This window comes from Pelobates fuscus, chromosome 13 (assembly GCF_036172605.1).
Source record: "Pelobates fuscus isolate aPelFus1 chromosome 13, aPelFus1.pri, whole genome shotgun sequence".
In the NCBI taxonomy this organism is placed as follows: Eukaryota; Metazoa; Chordata; class Amphibia; order Anura; family Pelobatidae; genus Pelobates; species Pelobates fuscus.
The window spans coordinates 40,735,538-40,756,368 of NC_086329.1; the positions used below are offsets into that span (position 1 = coordinate 40,735,538).

The window sequence follows — 20,831 nt, forward strand, 5'->3', positions numbered from 1 at the left end:
CGAGCATTCGTGCAATGCAAGTCTTAGATAATCTTTTAACTGAAAAGAAAATATTGAATTCATGCTTCTGATAATATTTTTTTTCTGCTCAAGTAATTTGCTTATTATAATATTAAGCTAATTAAACTCACACAAGATTTTCTTGTTTTAACACCACAGCCTAGACTCGGCACCAAGACTGACTCCTATACTGCTATCTGATTATCCACCTCCCCATGTTATTAGACAGTCTTTCTCACACTTTCCATGATTTGCCACCATGAAATATATAACTGGTATTTAGAGTGTATGCCGCCTCCCCCCCACCCCCCTCACGTGACTCTGGTCCTATTAAAGTCTTGGTAAATAACACCAAGCAAGGATAAGTAACATGTTTGCAATTTCTTTATACAGTGTTTCAGGTGTATTGTACTGTAGCGATTCTATTCCAAGTTCCAGCCTTTTTTTATGACCTCAACATATTTTAGACTATTTATGTTAAAAAGTCAAGTCTGTTTTTCAAACTAGTACAGTTAGCCAAATCCTGGTTCCACTCCAATCTAACTATCTAGTCTTGTCTTGACTCTGGCTTCTTTATCAAGTCTAAGTTTTTTAACTTCCTAGTAAACAACCTGCATTGATTAGGCCATGCTAGCACTCTCAGTCACTCACTGAGTGGTGTGAACACAGAACAGTCATTGGATGCCTGTTGACAGCATGCTGTGGGTGGTGATGTTAGGTGTCTAATATGCACAGAATTCACCTTAGCCACCCAGAACTCTTACTCCGGTCTGGCTAGCAAAGGGGTAGAACTCTGTACGTGCAAGTTTTTAAACGCTACACATACAGACTCCAGGCAACATGACCACTTCATATCACTCTAAATGTTTAAATGTTGTCATAATGCCATAATGCCATACTGTTGTCACGCAACCCTATCTTTACACCCTGCTTTTAGAAAAACCCCACCTAGCACATGCCCCCTTAGACAAGTTTTAGATTGTTGAGTGGTTGTATTTCTGTACCATGCAGCTTGCACGAGCCTTTAGATGGTTTAAGTAACAGTTGTCAATATTTGATTGGTAATTAAACTCCCCCTGGTTCTCTTGAGGTTCTCTGATGTTTTGTTGGTTGGATTCACACTTCATAATGCTGAAATGGAATTCCCACATTACCAGTGTGGCAGCAGAGGAGGTAGGCTATGGTTGACAATTAATCCCCAATTTTACAAATATATAGAAAACGCAGAAAACAAAACGACTCTCGGGGGTCATGGACTAAAAGAGGTAAGCCACTAACTGAAATGGGAAATGATATAATGCAGATCATTGATTTCATACAGTCACAATCAATCATTTTTTCCCAAAGTTACTTACCCCTACACCTATTTACTTACCCTTCACAAAGAAGGGCAGTAAGTATATGCATTCATGAAGTATCAAATCTAAAAAATAGGGTCAAATGTTATGAAACCAGAGGGGTGAAGAGTTGTGTGTGCAAGCAAGTATTTTGAAAATAGTGGACAAACCTTCACCCCTCATACCAGAAGCACATTTGCTACAACATACCACATTATCACTAAACACATATAGGAATTCACTTGACTAATGAACGCAGCGATATCACTGACACCCCCAAAATCTCGAAACTGGAAAAGCACTAGCACAACGACAAAGAATGGATAAATGCAATAGAACATATACAATCTATAGATCAACTGTTGTACATGTCCAGAGTAAAATATCAACAACATAATACCCGTAGGAGTTCATGGACCACATTCATGGCACCACCTCCATCCCAAGATGGGAAACAGGGACCAACTGGGAGCCGGCTTGTAAGACCAGACTCCAGAAAGACTCGACAAAGACTCATGACGGCATAATGGTGAATATACTCTTCAGAGAGCTGGTTTTGATTATACACATTTTATTGACTGACCCTTAATATATATATATATATATATATATATATATATATATATATATATATATAGCTACTCTGTCTACTGGTATGTATGCCTAATGCACAACTAAATATAGACATGCTGAATCACACACTGACCTTCAGAAAAAAACATACATCCGTCACCCAACCCACTACCACCATTCTCCCCCCTTTTGTATTTTGGTTTTGAGAGGGGGAAAAAATGGAGAGTAGGAAGGCAAAGAGGGTGCATATAGCCTGCAGATGGCAGGCAAAATATTCCACGTTTATCATTACTGCAAGGTTTAGCACTAAACTGTTGTCTATAAAGCCAAGGACCACCAGTACCAATGTACAACTTAAAATATGACCAGATGTGATAATTTGATATCGCAATCAATGCACCATTTGTGTTACTTTTCTATTTCTTTCAACAAACATTGAAATATGTAAAAATAAAACATGAATTAAAACATGAATTAGGTAAATGTTGGACATATTTTCATGCACTATTACAGCCCAATTAATTTAGTTATCATACAACAGGTTTACAAATATTACACCTGTGCTTCCCTCAACATTCAGGTAGAACAATAAAGATCAAACAGACAAACTAGTACAAGACATATATTTCATCATACGTGGCACAGAATGTACCTATCTCATAAAATATCATATATATATATATATACATATTAAACAAAAACATACAAGATACTATACATTATATGTAGCAACGTTTGATAATTTGTTTGTCTGGACATGGAAAATGTTATGGGATTTAGTAAAACCATACTTAATGCAATAGTATAATCATTAAAAAAAATGTAAATAAAAATAAACTACTACTAAGAATAGGAGTGGTTTTTAACTATACATAGAACCTGACCGTGACACCTAGATTACAATTTATTTGTAAGAAATGTCATATATTAAAGAACTATATGGTTCTCATACCTGTCCTACTCAACAACATGTTAGCTTGTTATAAAGTCACAGTCATCTTTGGTCCCGACCATAACCAATCGATAACATTTCTAAACTTCGGTCAGCGTTGCACTAGTGTAAATGCGATCACAAAAGATTAGACAATAGTTTGTGTTCAGTGATATCCTTGAAGTTAGAAAACATTGTCAACTTAAAAACCAGCTTAACTCTTGCTGTTAATACACAATCTCTAAGGCTGAGATCACAAGATTAACAACAAACAAAATGTCAATTTCCCTGGCTTTGTGATAATACCACCTTTGCAACTTTAGCCACAGCAATAGTGATAACAGATGGTGTGTTTTTAACCTGTTGTGTTCCAAATGGACATTGGTTTGTGTGTATATATATTTCACGAAAGTTGCCCCCCCCAAAAATGACATTTAAGTAATAGCGTACATGTGTATTTGTTGCGCTATTTTGCCCTGTTATTTTCTTGTTACAGTAATTATCTGTCCTTTAATTGATCTATGAGTAATATGTTTGGTGACGCTGCTTGTAAACGTCATCAGCTCAGAGGAAGTGTTTGTGGTAGTTTTCAGGATTTGGGTTAATTAGACAAAAAGTGTTTTCTGCAATTTAAACAAAATCCTTTTTTTTCCTGTTGAATTCAATAATGGAGAATGGTTTTGTGCGTGTCAAATTTTGTTCAGAAAGACTGTGATCACATAAGCTTGACTAGTTGATAAAAGGTTTAGGGCCCTTTTTTGATTAACAGACAAAGGGAAAAGCGTTGTCAACAAGTATTGAAAGGGTGTGATTGTGATAGGTAATGGCTCATCAGCAGCCGTTAAATGCCAGTAATTATCTGCTATATATTGTGATTGACCCCTATAAATGCTTAAAGCATTGTCCAAATGCATTTGTACATCAATCTCTCAAACAAAAATCAAACCTACATCAGGTACACAGAGTTTCCTTATTCAAAATTTGGCACTATACAAATGCCAATAAAAAAATAATAATAATAATCCCAACGATAAACTTTATGCAGTGGGAGGAGATAGGTAAAAAAAACTAATCTAAGATTAATAAGGGGTTAAAGACCAAGTGAAAGAACAAATAATTGGGGTAAAGGAAATCTGGTTACTTTTTTCATTTAAAAAAAATATTTTTTAAGTAGTTTGACCAAGCATTTAAACATTATCTGCCTTTAATGTGGATATACAAATAAGGTTATTCACTAATGTGTAAACTGTCGAGCATTCTAAGAGAATATCAAGTGTTAGGCTAAATTAGCTGAACTGAAAACATAGCGGACTTGGAAAATGTTTCCAGTTTGGATACCATGACCTAAAATTTTAAATTCACAATTTAGTAAATAACCCCAAAATATATTGATAGTTGTATTTAACCACAGACTGAAAATAAAAAGGTTCTCAAACCACAAATGTTTTAGAATACCCATAACAGGATCCTCTGAGCAAAAATCAAGGTTTCGCTCTAGGATATTGTGTATAATATGAAGTATGCTTAGCTCGAGTCCAGTTTATTCCAAGAGTCCTGGATTTCACGACAATTCTGTTCTAACTTGAAGACTAAATCTTGACCACTGTGGGTACTTGAGGACTGTGTTGTGAACTACTGCTCCAGACCAGGTTATCCATCACAATAAACTCCATATACCTCATAAGAAACATCTGACAGAACCAGCTGAGTACAACTCCAGCGACTTCTTTTCAGAGATTAAGAGTAATTGACAGGAAATACCGAAATTAGGAGCATTTGACTAAAAGGTTGATAAAAGAAGTAAACATTGAAAGAAAGAAAAAAAAAAATCTTCTCGTGAGCGTACCTGTAGCAAGTTAAAATAAACCATTTAAAAATGTTGTGGTAAATTGCCCAACGAACATGTTGACCCCAAGAAGGCAGTGGGGCAATCCCAAGAGGGCTCACGTACAGCATGTAGCTTACAGGAATACACGTGTTTGTGAAACCTTTGTACAGTGTATGCCTGTTTCATCCTGATCTACGTTGATTCGACGGAAAAGGTATACAGATAAAACTCTGATTATGATGTAGCCCCACAGACATTAAGTGAATTACAAAGCATAAGAGCCTCGTGGTGGCCCTACATATGGTTTATATTTCCATTACAGTGCTTGCACTCTGAATCTCTAGAAACAAGAGGGGTTATAAACTGTGCATAGTATAGTATATATGTTTTTTTAGAATTATATATATATATATATATATCAAGTAAACATGGCAGCCCTCACAGATCTTGAAAATTTTTCTTTTTATGTTCTGTTATATAACAGTGTACAAACGGATACATCAACATTTCAGTCCAAAGACCTTTATCAAGATCTTGGTAAAGGTTTTCGGAAATGTCTGTTTGTACACTGATACGTAACATAGGAAGAAACTTTTTTTTTAATGGAAATGTGTTAGTACTGCCATCTTTACTTGATATAGTTGTGACCTTGAGGAACACCCAGGCAAGTAATTCATTAAATGGCTGTCGAGTACAGGGTTTTGGTTAGCTGAATTTTAGAATATAGTAATGTTGTACTAAACTACAATATACATATATGTTATACCAAATTAAAAAACTGAGCATTGCTTTTGGCATATATTGTAATATAGTAAGAAAGATCACACTTTCTGCTGTATGTGTAACGTTGAACTAGAAAATAGCTTGCTTTGATAATACACCATAGATGATCATTTTGCCAATTGTCTACAACCTGTTTCTCTCATTCTATAGCATTGTAGAATTCCATGACTACAATGGCTGTAATATTTATTTATACAATATTTTACCAGGAAGGGTGCATTGAGATTTCTCTTGTTTTCAAGTGCACACTGATGTCTACACTTGTTATGATTGCAAGTACATGCACTGCTAGGGGTTGCACACAGGCATATTGATTATTCTGTATGCAATTCACAGATTTAAGAGGCTCTGTCTTTCCCAAAACATGGGAAATGTAAAGATCTCTTTAGGTAGGTTTGCCGCCTTCATGGTGGCTGTACCAGTTAGTAAGAGTGAATGGGCATGCATCAGAATGCCCACATATGAGATGCACAGCATCCCACAATGCTAAATATGTAGCAGAGTGCATGGCATTGTGGGATGAAGTACCTAACAAATGCCTATAACGATCATTTTAAGATGTAGGCTTTTTTTTTCTTGGGCAATTAAACAATGAGTGTACCAGTGATCAAGTTATTTCGATGCATTTCCTTGCTGTCTGACCACTGCAATGGGGGGTTTATTCACTGTAGTTAAGTAAAGATCAGATTGCAAAGATCAGATAAATTGCATGGATGCTCTTCCAGGCCAAAACTACATCAAGTAAAAACAACAGCACTCACAGATCTTTGTAAAACAGCAATGCTGTTACAAGAGTGAAATGTTTGGCCTACGTTTTGCAATTTCGATTTCAAATCTTTATGTAATACATAGGTAAAAGCAATGGTTCTATAAAATCGGGAATGTCAAATTTTTGCATGACAAAGTCCATCTGCCTACACAGTGGCTCAAAACAAATGTGTCAATGATGTATATGTATGTATGTATGTGTACATCTTTAAACCACGTGTTGTGATGCACAATCATTTAATCTAAATTGCCTTTAAAGGGCAGAATTGTGTTAGAGTGTACAGTGGACAGTGTAAACAAACAAACTAAAACCACCTGAGTATTGTGAATTGTGCAATCGCAGCACATAGAAATGTATATCTCACAGGACAAAAGGTTTTTAACTGTTGTTGCCTTTTCACCATGGGGTACACATACAAGTAAACAATCACAATGGTCATGGTGTGGTAACGACTGATGAGAATTGTGTATTTTAAAAAAATGTGTTGTTCGTTTACAAAGGCTAGGGATGATCCCGAATGACTGGCCAAATAATCATGTCAAGATTTTAGGGCATACCGGTAAATAATGCCCCATTTTCGCAGTATAGATCCATAAAAAATGCCTGTTATAGTCTACCAGGATTTCTAATAAAAGTCAACTGTGAACTCTTTAACCCCTTAAGGACCAAGCTTCTGGAATAAAAGGGAATCATGACGTGTCAGACATGTCATGTGTCCTTAAGGGGTTAAAGTGGTTGTTGCAGAGGGTAACATAACGTATTACTTAAAGTTAGGTATAACAGGTTAAGTGGGTAGAGCCCAGTGAGTTAGGGGGCAGTGTCCAATTCTGGGGGTAAAGCCTGGTAACCCTCCTATTTAAACTTCAACAGCTGCTGCTGATGTAAACTATTTGATTCACACAGGTGTTATGATAGTAATTTGAGATATGTCACCATAAAGTAGTTTGTACCAACTAATTGTAGCATATTAATCAGAGCCGGATTACCCATAAAGTGGCATTGAGCCGGCGCTTAAAAAGTGGTCTAATGGAGCCCCCTATTTGAACCTGGAGCTCTGGCTTGGGCTATGAGAGGGCCCTCCTTGACCTGGCAGGGAGATCAAAAATGTCTCTGCTCCCCCTCACCTGATTGAAGGAAATTTGTGGAATCTACCTCTATCAGGTGCAGATGACTTAAGGAGCTCACTTGCGCTTCTCAATGACTCCGGGCACAGCTACCAGCAGGCCCGGACTGGCCATCGAGCAAATGCCCGGTGGGCTGCGATAGCCATGGGTCAAGGCCGGCAGGGGAGGTCACAGGACCTCCCCAGCCGGTCCATGCAGGGCCCGCGCTATCCGAGCACCGGTCCTGCAGTATTCCATGACGGGCCATTGGGGAGATCAAAGATCTACCTCACTGGCCCACTTGCACAGACGTGCCTGGGAAGGGAGGCAGAGGAGGACCCGGCAAAACTCTATCTTGCAGCTCTGACGGGTTCCTCTTGCGAGATCCGGAGCATTGCCATTGCAACGCCACCGATCTCGCGAGAGTGAACTCTCCCACTAGCACCACCAGTCTCCCCTCCCAGGCTAAAGGTAAGAAGGGAGGTGGTTATAATGCCTTACACACATCACTCACATCACCCCTCACACACACACATTTTACACCTCACGCTCACAGCATCCATCACACACACTGCACCCTTCTCACACACACACATACTGCACCCTTCACTGACACACACACACACAGAACCCCTCCAACACACTGCATCACACACACACACACACACACAATACTTCCAAACATATATACATATATTTATATATATATATATATTACAGCACCCCTCACACACATCCTGCAACCCCTATAAACACACACTCTACAGCCCCTAGCCAAACATGCATTACATCACAAACACAACACGACTAAAACCGACCTTATTACACAATACCACACCACAATCCGCTCACTCTACACACACGCAGTTCCACAAGCAGGCTCCAAACACATGCATCATACTCTTTCCTGGCCCTTTTGTCTCCTGGTATCCCATTTATAGAGACACCAGAGACAGGTTGCAAGGAAACACAGCACAAGCATGTTATTAAATTTGCTTGCACTGTGCAGAGTAAATACATGGCCTTTTTCTCATGCTAAAGTTCTTCAGCAGAGCTCTGCGCATGGTCTGCCCTGGAAGAGCATTGAACCAACATGCTCACTTTGAGAGGGGACGTGCTTGTCATTGGTGATGACAAAACGCACCCTCTCTGCCCTGCCCTCCTCTTAGTGGGCCGCTGTGATTAAACAATGCCTGGGCCAAATTTTTTTCCCAGTCCAGCCCTGGCTACCAGTGTGGTCAGTCACTGACTGAGCACTGGAATAGCAAAGGAGTTCTTAAAACGATCTGTGCCCAATATTGGTGCAGACCACAACGTTTCCTCACAGACCACCAGAGACCCAGCCAAAATGTCCTCTCTGGCTAGTGATAACACCCCCTCCTGCCAAATTGTAAGCAGGATGAGGCAAAGGACACACGCACACAAAACACTCAGGCACCACGCACAAAATTCAGCCACCACAAAAAACAGCCCACACAGGCACACCTTCACCCCCACATACACCCAACACTTAGTCACCCTCATACACATAGAACAATTGGCCACCTCTCACAGAACAGAATCCAAGACTCTAGGAGAGTGCCTTAACCTTACATCCTGCCAAGGAACCTGGGCAATCTTAATAGGGCTCTGATATTAACCTTGAACCATTTAATAGGACCGTTGTCAAAATAAATGCAAGCATTGACATATATAGTATATCCTACAACTGACATCTTTTCTACTCTAGATACGTGGCATTTCCTAACAACACCTCAACTCATAACTTCTACTACCTACTGGAGACTTTGCTTTTTCCATTTTGCATTTTTAAGCTACTTAGCAAATGCTATCAGCACAGAGTAAAAACAAAAGAAAACCTAGAACATATGATGATCAAAAGACACTTAGAAAACATGAAGCACAAAGCATAGAGATGGCAGTTTTTGGACAGTATGTGAATATGGTGTCGGGTCACCCTGCATTCTATGCTATCTACCTAGAATTCTTTGAGCTTAAGACAGGTCACAGAGGAGTCTGGGTAAAGTACATTTAAGCAATGAATTTAACATTCTTGCGGTTAGCTTGAGACCAGACACAGGTACAGTTTATTCTTCACCAGACATATAATTTCTATCCCAGATCCGGTGGTATTGCCACCGAACTGGCAGCCTCTCTAATTTTTTGAAACTACAACGAAACTGGCATCATCTTTAATATTTTGGCACATACACTTGCATTTTCCATGTCCCAATTATGGGTTCCTTAGCAAATGCTAGAGGCATAAAGCAAGCTCGGTGGAAAATTGAGGAAACGTGAAGCTTAATGCAACATTTTTCTGTGTGGGCAAAAAGCACAAGAGAATGAATATATGTACATATGTGTACCAGGCTGTGAGTTCTAAACCATGGGTCTGGATATCAATTTTAGGACCCAAACAAAATAACAAAGGTCACTGCTATGAAACATTAAAATGTTCTGTAGACCATGAGTTCTGTTTTAAATCCACTAATAAATGTATCAATACTTAGTGCTTGCAAGTTTACCAGTTGCAGAAAAAAATAGTTGTTGCGCTATGATTGGCTCTGTTGTCTAGACTTAAGCAAGCCATATAAACTTTCTACAAGCCTCACACTGCACCCTCCGACACCTACCCAGCATCCTTTGTTCTCGAAATAGAGAAGAGAGGACTGTGGGTAAAGCAAATGCAATGAATTGGCAGTACATGTTGTTGGTTTGTGGCCAGGTCCAATGCACATGGGGTAATCATTTTATTTTTAATAAATCAACATATCTATAGATTTCTTACACATTCTGCTCTGATAATGTATAGATAAAAGTGCGATCAGATTAGAAATAAAATATATTCGTGTAATGACAGTCCCTTTAATGTGATCAATTGGATTAGTGTATTAAGTAAGCACACGATATGACAAAAGCACATCTTGAAACTTCTTCTGGTCTACTGAGTTTTATAGTCCTATAACATCGAATGGCCTTTCTAAGTGTGCTCATTTCTCGTCACAATATCAACCCAAATCAGGGTTTGAGGGCTGGAACAAAATTCAAGAGAGAAGCAGATTGTGATAAAAGATTGTAAGTGCTAAAGGTCAAGCTCTGAAGCAAATGGGATGACTGTGGCAAATAAGATTTTGGTGAAAGCATGATGGACTTAGGGAACAACTTTGCACCATACAAGGTAGTGATTAGTTAGTACGTCTACAGTGATGAGCTTGGAGTAAATTCAATCAGGCAATTTAATCAAAGCTTCTACAATTGTTTTTGGAATAAAAACGTGTTAGCTTGCCTGCTGTTAAAATAAACAAAGTGTTCAATGACTACAAGACAGAATGCAAAAAAGAAAAAGATAAAGTTTGAAAGAGAAGTGTACTTAGATTGTAAAATATTAAATTATCAAAATGTTACTATAAATTAATGTCTCTCCAGTACAGTTTTGGAAACTGTGAACTGCTGTTACAGGGAAATTTAAAAAAGAAAAAAATTATAGATGTAAATATATATATTAATTTCCAAGCATTAAGTTAAAAAAAAAAAAAAGAAAACTTGGCATCGATCGGACAATAACTGAATAATTCCAAACTAATATTTAAATCATAATTTCAGCAATGGACATGTCATTCTTATAATTATGACTAGATGGAGGTTTGCAACTGGTTAAACCAGCATGTTAAACACAAAAATGTTTGTGTTTTTTTCCAGAACAGACATAATATAAATATTGAGGTTAAAGTTATCATTTATTATGGATACAAGTTCCAGGTTCCTTTTTAAAAGCTAGGCTGATCCAAACAGGATTACATGTAGGTTAGGGAGCTAGGAGCTCCAACTGTTTTGGTTACAGTGAGATGTGCTGCAGTTGTGATAAATGTAGGTACTTTGCGCAACAGATAAAGTAAAAGCTTTATACATTACCGAAGCGTTTCAAAATAAACATGTGTACCATGAAATGACAACTAAAAGTAAGCAATGCAACAAAACAGGAAAAAAAAATGCATAATCAAAAGTTCTGAGAGTTTAACACAATATTACACATAAAAGTGAATATACTTAACCCCGTGAGTGTCAGAGTGGTGAACATCATCTGACAAATGCAATATCCTTACCCTGGGTCCATTGGATCTTTGATTCAAATATTGCGGCATATGCAGAAGCACAAGTAGAAACTGCGATGTTGTAAAAATGTAGAAATGTCTTGGAATCATTGCTCCTCTTGAGATACAGGTGCAAAAAAAAAGAGAGAGAGAGAGAGAGAGAGAGAGAGAGAGAGAGAAAAGATAGCCCTTACAGTTGAGCAAATTAATGCAAGATGGGTTTCATTCAGTGTTGAGTCTTCTGCAGCTCACTGCCTTGTCCCTATACCAGCATCAGGTTAAAGCATTAACACTTTCATTGGGATCCTATTATAAACCCGCCTGGAAAGTGGGAGGGAGAGAAGGGGGGATTGGTAAAGAAAGTCTAACCCTTCATTTTTTTTTTTAGGATGCATGTGCAAATGTGCTCCTGTTTTCTATCAATGTGCTGAGTAAACTGCTGCCACCTACTGGTCATTAATGTGTACTGAAAAGTTTTTACACAAGTTTTTGAAAACCTACCATGATTTTTCACAGCAATTAAACATCATTATCACTATTAAATCGTAAGCATTGGAAGCAAATTATATTAGAGGGGAGGAGTGCACAATTTGGCATTGTTTTTATTTTCATTTTTCACAAATAGTGCTCATTTACTAATCCTAAATAAGATTTATTTTTATCGAGTTTATCAAGCTAAATGATGACTAATTTTTTACCTTTAATAATTACAAGTTCAACCCCTTAAGGACACATGACATGTGTGACATGTCATGATTCCCTTTTATTCTAGATTCTCTGAGCTTGCCACGTGATGTTGCTTTCAGCCAATGAGCTGGACCAGCATGGCAAGGCTTAGCTCAGGAGAACTAACAGAAGCTTCATGGAGGAACCTCAAGCTCTCAGTGTAAGAAGTGACTGGCACCAGGCAACCCCCCCAGGTAAGTTATAAAACAGATGTGAGAAAGGCTGAAATTAATGGATACATGTCTATTTCAGCCTCTGTAACTATGTAACAAAAGGTTTTGATATGTTCACTGAAGGGGGAACTACGGAGTAAATAAACTAGAGAATACAGGAAAGGAGAAAGACGAAGAAAAAAGGGATTCCATGCTCTCTCTGGGTTAAACACGCATTTAGTGGCTGTCTTCCTGTCGAATATCCTCAAATGCCGCTGGAAGGGAAGCACTGGATTCAATGCATCCCTAGGAGAAGCATTTGAATGGCCAAGCATTCTGTCATTTATGAGGAGCCTTGAAATTGGCGAAGAAGACAGCAAGCAACACATCGTTGTGGGAGGAGGAACCGGCGGAATCTCAGAGTGAGTCTGCACTGGAAAAAAAAGTTTCGTTTTCTTTTTTACATGGGGGGGCTTTAATCTAAATAGTTAGAAGATACTATAGCAATATGAATACATGTTTAATCTTTAAGCAACAGCAGTTTACTGTAGGCTTTGCAATAATATGATATGATTTGCAGCACCTGCCCAACAATCCCAGGTTTGTTTGTTTTTTGGTGTCCAGCTTCAGGGAACACCAGATTTAAAAATGAATATGCCCTTATGACTCTACTGTCAACTCTTGAGGGGTTGTCTAGCACAGCTGCCAGTCCAGTGCACATGCATGCCAGGCTGAATGCCTTTTTGTTGGCACAACTTACCTTTAACCTGATTAGTGACATTTACAAAGTCTCTATACTCAGAAAATAATAAGAGTTTCAGGCATTTTATTTAAACCTAAAGCCACACCACAACGTTTCGACCTACACGGTCTTTGCCAAGCTTGGCAAAGACCATGTAGGTCAAAATGTTGTGGTGGGGCATTGGGTTTAAATAGATTGCCTTCCTGAACCTTGGAGTGCCTGAAACTCTTTATTTTCTGCATATAATATCTGAGACCTGGTGCTGGGTCCTGGTTCAGTTGTACCCTAACTCAGAGTGATAGGATTGAGTGCAGTTTAGAATTTCTTTATTTAAAAAGTCACTGTCATGGTCCCTCCAACCTTACTCGCTCCCTGTCCCCCTTTAATTCCTCCCAATGTTGTCAATGCAAGGCCAAGTTCACAGACATTATTGATGTCCCATAGCCATGATACTGAGGATGAGTGTTTTCACAGTAAACCAAATCTCTATCTTGCATAACTGTACAACTGCAAACTCTAAAACAACCCAAGTGCACTCAGCATCTTGCATTAAATGTGGCTAAGCGCACCTGCACTGCCTAGGTGATACATTGTTTTTTCACATAACGCATACGCCCCATCCTTGACACACTGGGCTCATCGCCATCCTGATCCTAGTTTCAGATCCCAAGCATTTTTTTTGATGGTGGCACTCTATCTAACTGCATTATCCCACATCCCACCATGCACTCAGGGGAAGCTGTTCTTATTTCAGATCTTTTCCTGTAGAGTTGATTTTCAACCAATACTGAGCCCCAAATAAGCACAGCATAAAAGTATCACCATATTAGAGTTTGAGCTCTTGGACAGAGAACTCAACTCCTATTTTGTCTCTATGTTTTGTTGACGCTATATAAATAATAACATAATATTAATAATGTGTCAAAGACATCTTGAATTGTATTTGCCAATTAAAGGAACACTATAAGCACCCAGACCACTTCATCTGAATGAAGTGGTCTGGGAGCTGTGTTCCCCTGTTTTAATCCTGCAATGTAAAACATGCTGCAGGTACGGCAATGTCCTCATTGTGGCTGATCTACTGACTGGCACTTGAGGCGCTTCTGTGAAACAGTGAAATAAAACTTCATAGAGACCATCTGATTGGTGCAGTGCAGTGTTTTACTGCGCATGTGCACTAGCATGAAAGTAAAAATAACTTTCAATGAGGGTGGTCAGAGAAACGGACTTGCCCCACGTTTTGCAGTGCATTACATATTGGAAAGCATAGCTGGCAGGCTGATTTCAAAGTAGCAATGACTTTTCTTTCACCCCAGAAGTGACATTCACACTGATGATGAATGTGATGGTTACAGCATATATCAATAGTTAAATGCTTTGTCACAGTCTGGACGTACCATGCTACAAAATTCACTGAACTGTAATCCTCTGATTGCCCAACAAGCTTGCAATCTCTTATCGGGTTGGATTAAAAAGTCACTATTTCAGATGTCTTACAGGAAACGGGAAAGGCAGACGGAAATCGGGGCATCATTAAAAAACATCCATGTTTTAAAACACAATTGGAAATATTTAGAATACTTTATGTGTTAAATGGTAGGCATGTGCATGGGAAAAATTTTCTGTTCGGTTCGGCATTTTGAAATTCGGGACTTCCGCAATTTGGGACTTCGGTTCGGTTCGGCACTTCAGACATTCGGAATTTCGGAACTTTGGGACTTCTCTTGCAGCCGCTTAGTAGATAACTCCCTAATTCCCACGGTACCTATATTGGTCTTTCAGACAAATTTACTAATACTAAGTAAAAATTACTTAGTATTAGTAAATTTTGCCCCTACTCGCTATACCGCGAGTAGGGGCATGTCTATTAAACAGTGAGCAGCCTGTGGCTGCTCACTGTTTAAAAAAAAAAAAAAAAGGGGGGTGGGGGCTCATCGGTGGGGGCAGTGAGGGAGGACAAAAGGCCCCCCCCTTATTCTAATTTAGGGCCCCCACCCACCGTTCAGGGGTGGGGCCCAGGGGGGAGGGGAGGACAATAGGTCTCCCACCATCATTTTACTTTAGGGCCCCCACCCGCTGCTCAGGGGTGTGGGCCAGGGGGAAGGACATTAGGTGCCCCCCCTTATTATAATTGAGGGCCCGCACCAACTGCTCAGGGGTGGAGGCCAGGGGGGAGGACATAAGGTCCCCCCCATATTCTAATTTAGGACCCCCACCCACCGCTCAGGGGTGGGGGCCAGGGCGGGAGGACATTGGGTCCCCCCTTATTCTAATTTAGTGCCCCCACCCACTGCTCATTGGTGGGGGCCAGAGGGAGGACAATAGGTCCCCCCCCCCCATTATTTTACTTTAGGGCCCCGACCCGCCGCTCAGGGGTGGGGGCCAAGGGGGGGAGAACAATAGGTCCCCCCCTATTCTAATTTAGTGCCCCCACCCACTGCTCATTGGTGGGGGCCGGGGGGAGGACAATAGGTCCCCCCCCCCTTATTTTACTGTAGGGCCCCCACCCGCCATTCAGGGGTGGGGGGGGCAATAGGTCCCCCCTTCAGGTTAGAAGCCCCCACTTGCGCGGCACAGGTGGGGGCTCGGGAGGGGGGTACGTGTTTTTTAAATTTTTTTATTTTAAAATCTTTACTTAGTATTAGTAAATTTAGCTGAAATACCAATTTAGGTCTTTCAGCCTTTTAGTAGATAGCTCCCTAATACCGTGGGAATTAGGGAGTTATCTACTTATTCATTCCCGTCATTACATTGACTGGCTAAGTAACTTACATTTTATATGAATGTATGTTACTTGATTGTTGTAAGTGTTGCAAATGCTTATAGCTGAATCCTGGCTATGTTTGTATAATTTTTATTTAAAATTGTATACAGTGTCACATTCTTCATTCTTTTGTCTCAGGCTTGGTAAGTGTAGGCTTATCCCGCAAAAATAATACATATTTTCTATTTTAGCACCTATGCAGTAACTGACAGGCGTCGTTCTGTTTATTGTTTTCCTTACTAGATGAGCCATAAATTTATAGGGACACAACTTGTACACAAAAATAAAGTGAGCCGCATTGCAAAATGCCTAGCATGTATATATTGTGTAATGGTATGAGTTCTTTTTCATTTGAAGTACCAGTTGCACACTTAGTTGACCTTCACGACCATATTTGTAGGTATCCATCCTACTAACAACTGTTGTTCTCAGACTTTGGGTTGTGAGCACACTCCAGTTTTTCTTTGCAAACTGCAATATCTGCTTTCAATGCCATGCATAAATGCACAGTATGGCAAGGACGCTTGTTGAAAGTCTATCAGTATGTAAATTTGTAATCATTAATAATTGTTTAGACTTGTGTTTGCTAGCCATTCAGTTTACAGAATCTATACATGAAATTAGGAACCTATGAAATGGGACTCTGTCATAAAATTAAAATAATACTGCTGTGCAGAGTAGTATTAGCCGTAAGGTGCCCCTAGGCAGCAACGTAGGGCCAAGAGGTTATCCAGGGGTCCATGAATCTACTTGCTACTATGAGTAGGCCATTTAATAGACATTTGCAATTTGTTTCTGTCCGAATGTGAATTCTGAAGAATTTTGGGCTATTCGGACATTCGGGTACTTCCGAATATCCGAATAGATGAATTGCCAAATTGTCGAAGTCCCAAAGTTCCGAAATTACCAAATTTACGAAGTGTCGCAGTTCTTCCACTGGGTAAGTATATTAGTTCTTAGGCAATACTGTGCTTCGGCACTTCGGGACTTCAAAACTTCGACACTTTGGAAATTCGGTAATTTCGAAGTTTTGGAACTTCGACAATTCGGCAATTCATCTATTCGGACATTCGAAAGTACCCGAATGTCCGAATTCACATTCGGACAGTAACGAATTGCACATGTCTATTAAATGGCCTACTCATAGTAGCAAAGAATGGGGCCAAGTAGATTTATGGACCCCTGGATAACCTCTTGGCCCTACGTGGCTGCCTAGGGGCACCTTACGGCTAATCCTACTCTGCACAACAGTATTATTTTAGTTTTATGACAGAGTCCCATTTCATAGGTTCCTAATTTCATGTATAGATTCTGTAAACTGAATGGCTAGCAAACACAAGTCTAAACAATTATTAATGATTACAAATGTACATAATGATAGACTTTCAACTAGCATCCTTGCCATACTGTGCATTTATGCATGGCATTGAAAGCAGATATTGTAGTTTGCAAAGAAAAACTGGAGTGTGCTCACAACCCAAAGTCTGAGAACAACAGTTGTTAGTAGGATGGATACCTACAAATATGGTTGTGAAGGTCAACTAAGTGTGCAACTGGTACTTCAAATGAAAAAGAACTCATACCATTACACAATATATACATGCTAGGCATTTTGCAATGCGGCTCACTTTATTTTTGGGTACAAGTTGTGTCCCTATAAATTTATGGCTCATCTAGTAAGGAAAACAATAAACAGAAGGATGCCTGTCAGTTACTGCATAGGTGCTAAAATAGAAAATATGTATTATTTTTGAGGGATAAGCCTACACTTACCAAGCCTGAGACAAAAGGTGGCCTGTAAGATCCAAACCTCTTTCACACAATTTGTAGGACATTGTGCCTGCTTTCGTTGTGAAGGTAACAAAATAGCTCTTGACAAAGGCGTATATTCATGCCGAAACGTGCGTCATGCAAGTTTCTGTTGCCGATGCATTCTCTTTTGTTTTAACTATTTGACCGTTCTGGGGTGGCGGGACTTTATTTCTAGGCATGGCCTCTTTAGGTTTCCATGCTCTTACTTAGACAGTGAGCCGTGGGAATACTAGGCAGGCTGCCTCGTAGCAGCAGTGAGTAGGTGTACTAGTAGATTGAAGCTACAACCTCTGGCAGCATCATTAGAAAGAATGGTGCTATACTGAACCAGGACAGGGAGTGAGTTATATTCAGGACTCTACCGGCTCTACCACAGTGTATGGATCGTGTGTGCTTTTCTCTACCAGTCAACCCTACGTTTAGCACTTGAGTCTCTCTCTGTTTTTGATACAATATACTCTTCCGGAATTTAATTTGTCTAAATCTTGTAGCATCCCTTATGGTACTCAAGTCCATTTGGACTGCTCTTCTATGTGCAGCCAGGCATTAGCTACCTTGCTGTTCCTGCTGAAATCCGACTGCTTGATAAATTTAAGTTTGCTTTCAGGATTTACCTCCATCTACATGTATATATCTGTCGTCGTCCCCCAGCTTTTAAAGGTGTATTACTTTTTCATTTGATTTAACCCCTTAAGGACACATGACATGTGTGACATGTCATGATTCCCTTTTATTCCATAAGTTTGGTCCTTAAGGGGTTAAACACTGTGGTTTCACTCTATACACTTTTTTTTGTGTATATATATATATATATATATATATCTGTCTATGTTTTGTGTATTTGACCCCCAGTAAAGTATATTACAATTAAATGATATTTTAAAAAAATGTTAAGGTAATTGTAGTGTAGTGGGTTCCCTCTATGTTTAGTGGATAACCCTACCCCATTTTCTTCTCAGTATTTATGCCAATTGGGTTCATGCCCTTTATTACCTTTGTGACCTATTTTTTAGCATCAGTGTAGGTTTACCCTACATCTGCTGCCTCTCCTCTAAGGTAACAAAATAGTCACAGCAGGGAGGAGGCTAGGTCCAGGCTAACAACTTTGCCAGCCGGATTTAGAAAATATTGTAATAAGCACGGTCCTTGCATATTGCATGTTTTGGGTTTTTTTTAAATACAGTGAGGATGTAGTGCATATTTGTTATTTAAATTTTTTGGAGTAATTGACTCACGCAAATTGCACTAGATTTATGTTTATTTTCTTGAGCAGAGTATTTTACATGCAACAGCTGTGCCTTTACCTTGATAAATCCAAGGACAGTTTTGCCCATGAATGTTCCATGAAAAATACTTGGGTTTTGCTTATTGCGGCAATATAATACTATTGCTTTGTGGTGTAAGACAGAGTTGCTACACGCGGTGAGTCTGAAAACAATGGAGATGTAGAGCAGGAAGTTTGATTTCCCCAAGTTTTATATGTATTTCTGTACTATGTCAATGGAGAGCAACTGCACGTTTTGTGAGTAATCAGTGTCTTCTGCGTGAGTAATAGGAGGAAAGTATGAGAAGGAACGCGTTGCAGTTTATATCGATATTTGTGCTCAACAAAGGAAAAGAAAAAAAAACAAAAGAAAACCAAAACGGACTAAACCTCGTCATATCTAATTTTAATGCCTTTCAACCTTTGTCAGTACCATGGACAGAGTCCAAATAAACAGAGCCAATAAGATTATTGTTCCTTTAGCTTAAGATTTCCTGCAAAAAATAAATTAATACATAAATCAGGCCTACAGCCCAAGGTGAAATGTTATAGCGCCTCCCAAAATCCCATCCTTTATTGCATGCTATGTCATGAGTATTATCCGAATGCTAAATTAAAGGCACACTATAGTCACCAAAACAACTTTAGCTTAATGATGCAGTTTAGGTGTATAGATCATGCCTCTACAGTCCCACTACTTAATTCTCTACCATTTAGGAGTTAAATCACTTTGTTTATGCAGCCCTGTCACAACTCCCTCCATGTGACTTGCACAACCTTCCTAAACACTTCCTGTAAAGAGTCATCTAATGTTTAGAATTTCCTATCTCCTGCTCTGTTAATAGCTTGCTAGACTCCTGTATGTGATTAAAGCTCAATTTGCAGAGCAGGAAAAAATAAACCTTTTAAAGTAAGTTACATCTGATTGAAAGTGAAAACATTTTTTGTTTCATGCAGGCTGTGTGATTCACAGCCAGGGGAAGTGTGGCTAAGGCTGCATAAATAGAACCAAAATGATTTAACTTATAAATGGCAGAGAATTTAGCAGTGAATCTGCAGGGGCATGGTCTATCCACAAAAACGCTTTATTAAGCGAAAGTTGTTTTGGTGACTATAGTGTCCCTTTAATATTTGCAAAAATTCAAGTGGAGTATTGGGTCAGATATAATTTCTGGTAAGATGGTTGGGGGGAATTAGTGAAAGATGAATGATCGTGAAGAAAAGTAGGATTGTTATCTGTAAATACCAAAGTATGGCATTATATTAAACAGCAGATTAATATACACCATAGGACTAAGGGACTCAAACAAAGGTCTATTAATCAATCATATCCACTACTTTATAGTTTCATTATTCCAGGTGAAAGACATTGCATGCATAGCGATGGGAATCGAAGTCCCAATTACCTAGGTGGAAGGGTTTAGTTTAGGAAGATGGAATCCAAATGGAAGCAGAAAAAAAAAAAAACATTTTAAAAAAAGTTTTCCAAAGCAGTGAAAATGTCCTGTAGCCATTTGTGGATTTCCACCAGTGAATGACAGCAGTTATAATACAAATTATTTTATCATGTCTAACAAGAAAACCAATAATGATATGTCCTATAGAACTCTAAATGCTGACAAGAACAATGAGAAAACGTATGCTGGCATAAAGAGGGTAAGAGAATAGAAAAAACGATCATTATATTGTAGGATAACAGAGAGTTATGGGTGCAATTCACCTGGCCTACAACAGAGGAATTGGATAAAAAGGGAATTTAGTTGCACTTTGGCTGTTTAGCTAGTCAAGATCAGTAATAGACAATTGGATGATTTTAACGGGGAAAAAACGGTATCTGAATGCTGGTATAAATTCTGTTTATAGAACTAAACTGGATTTTTGTGTATAGCCAAATGTTAAACCTGATTGAAAAAACTAAATTTGGACAGCAGACCATTGCACTGCCCTTCAGCGCTA

General features: G+C 39.1%; 1 protein-coding gene across 3 annotated transcripts in view; it reads right to left on the reverse strand.

Annotated features, from left to right (window-relative positions):
* SMOC1 (SPARC related modular calcium binding 1) overlaps positions 1–11,671 on the reverse strand; it is a 177,975-nt gene extending 166,304 nt beyond the window's left edge. For all 3 annotated transcript variants that reach the window (XM_063439986.1, XM_063439985.1, XM_063439984.1), the window contains exon 1: positions 11,428–11,671. In XM_063439986.1, coding sequence (XP_063296056.1) covers positions 11,428–11,526 — 99 coding nt within the window. In that variant the 5' untranslated portion in view covers positions 11,527–11,671. The remainder of the gene's footprint in view (positions 1–11,427) is intronic.
* Between the last annotated feature and the right edge of the window lie 9,160 nt (positions 11,672–20,831).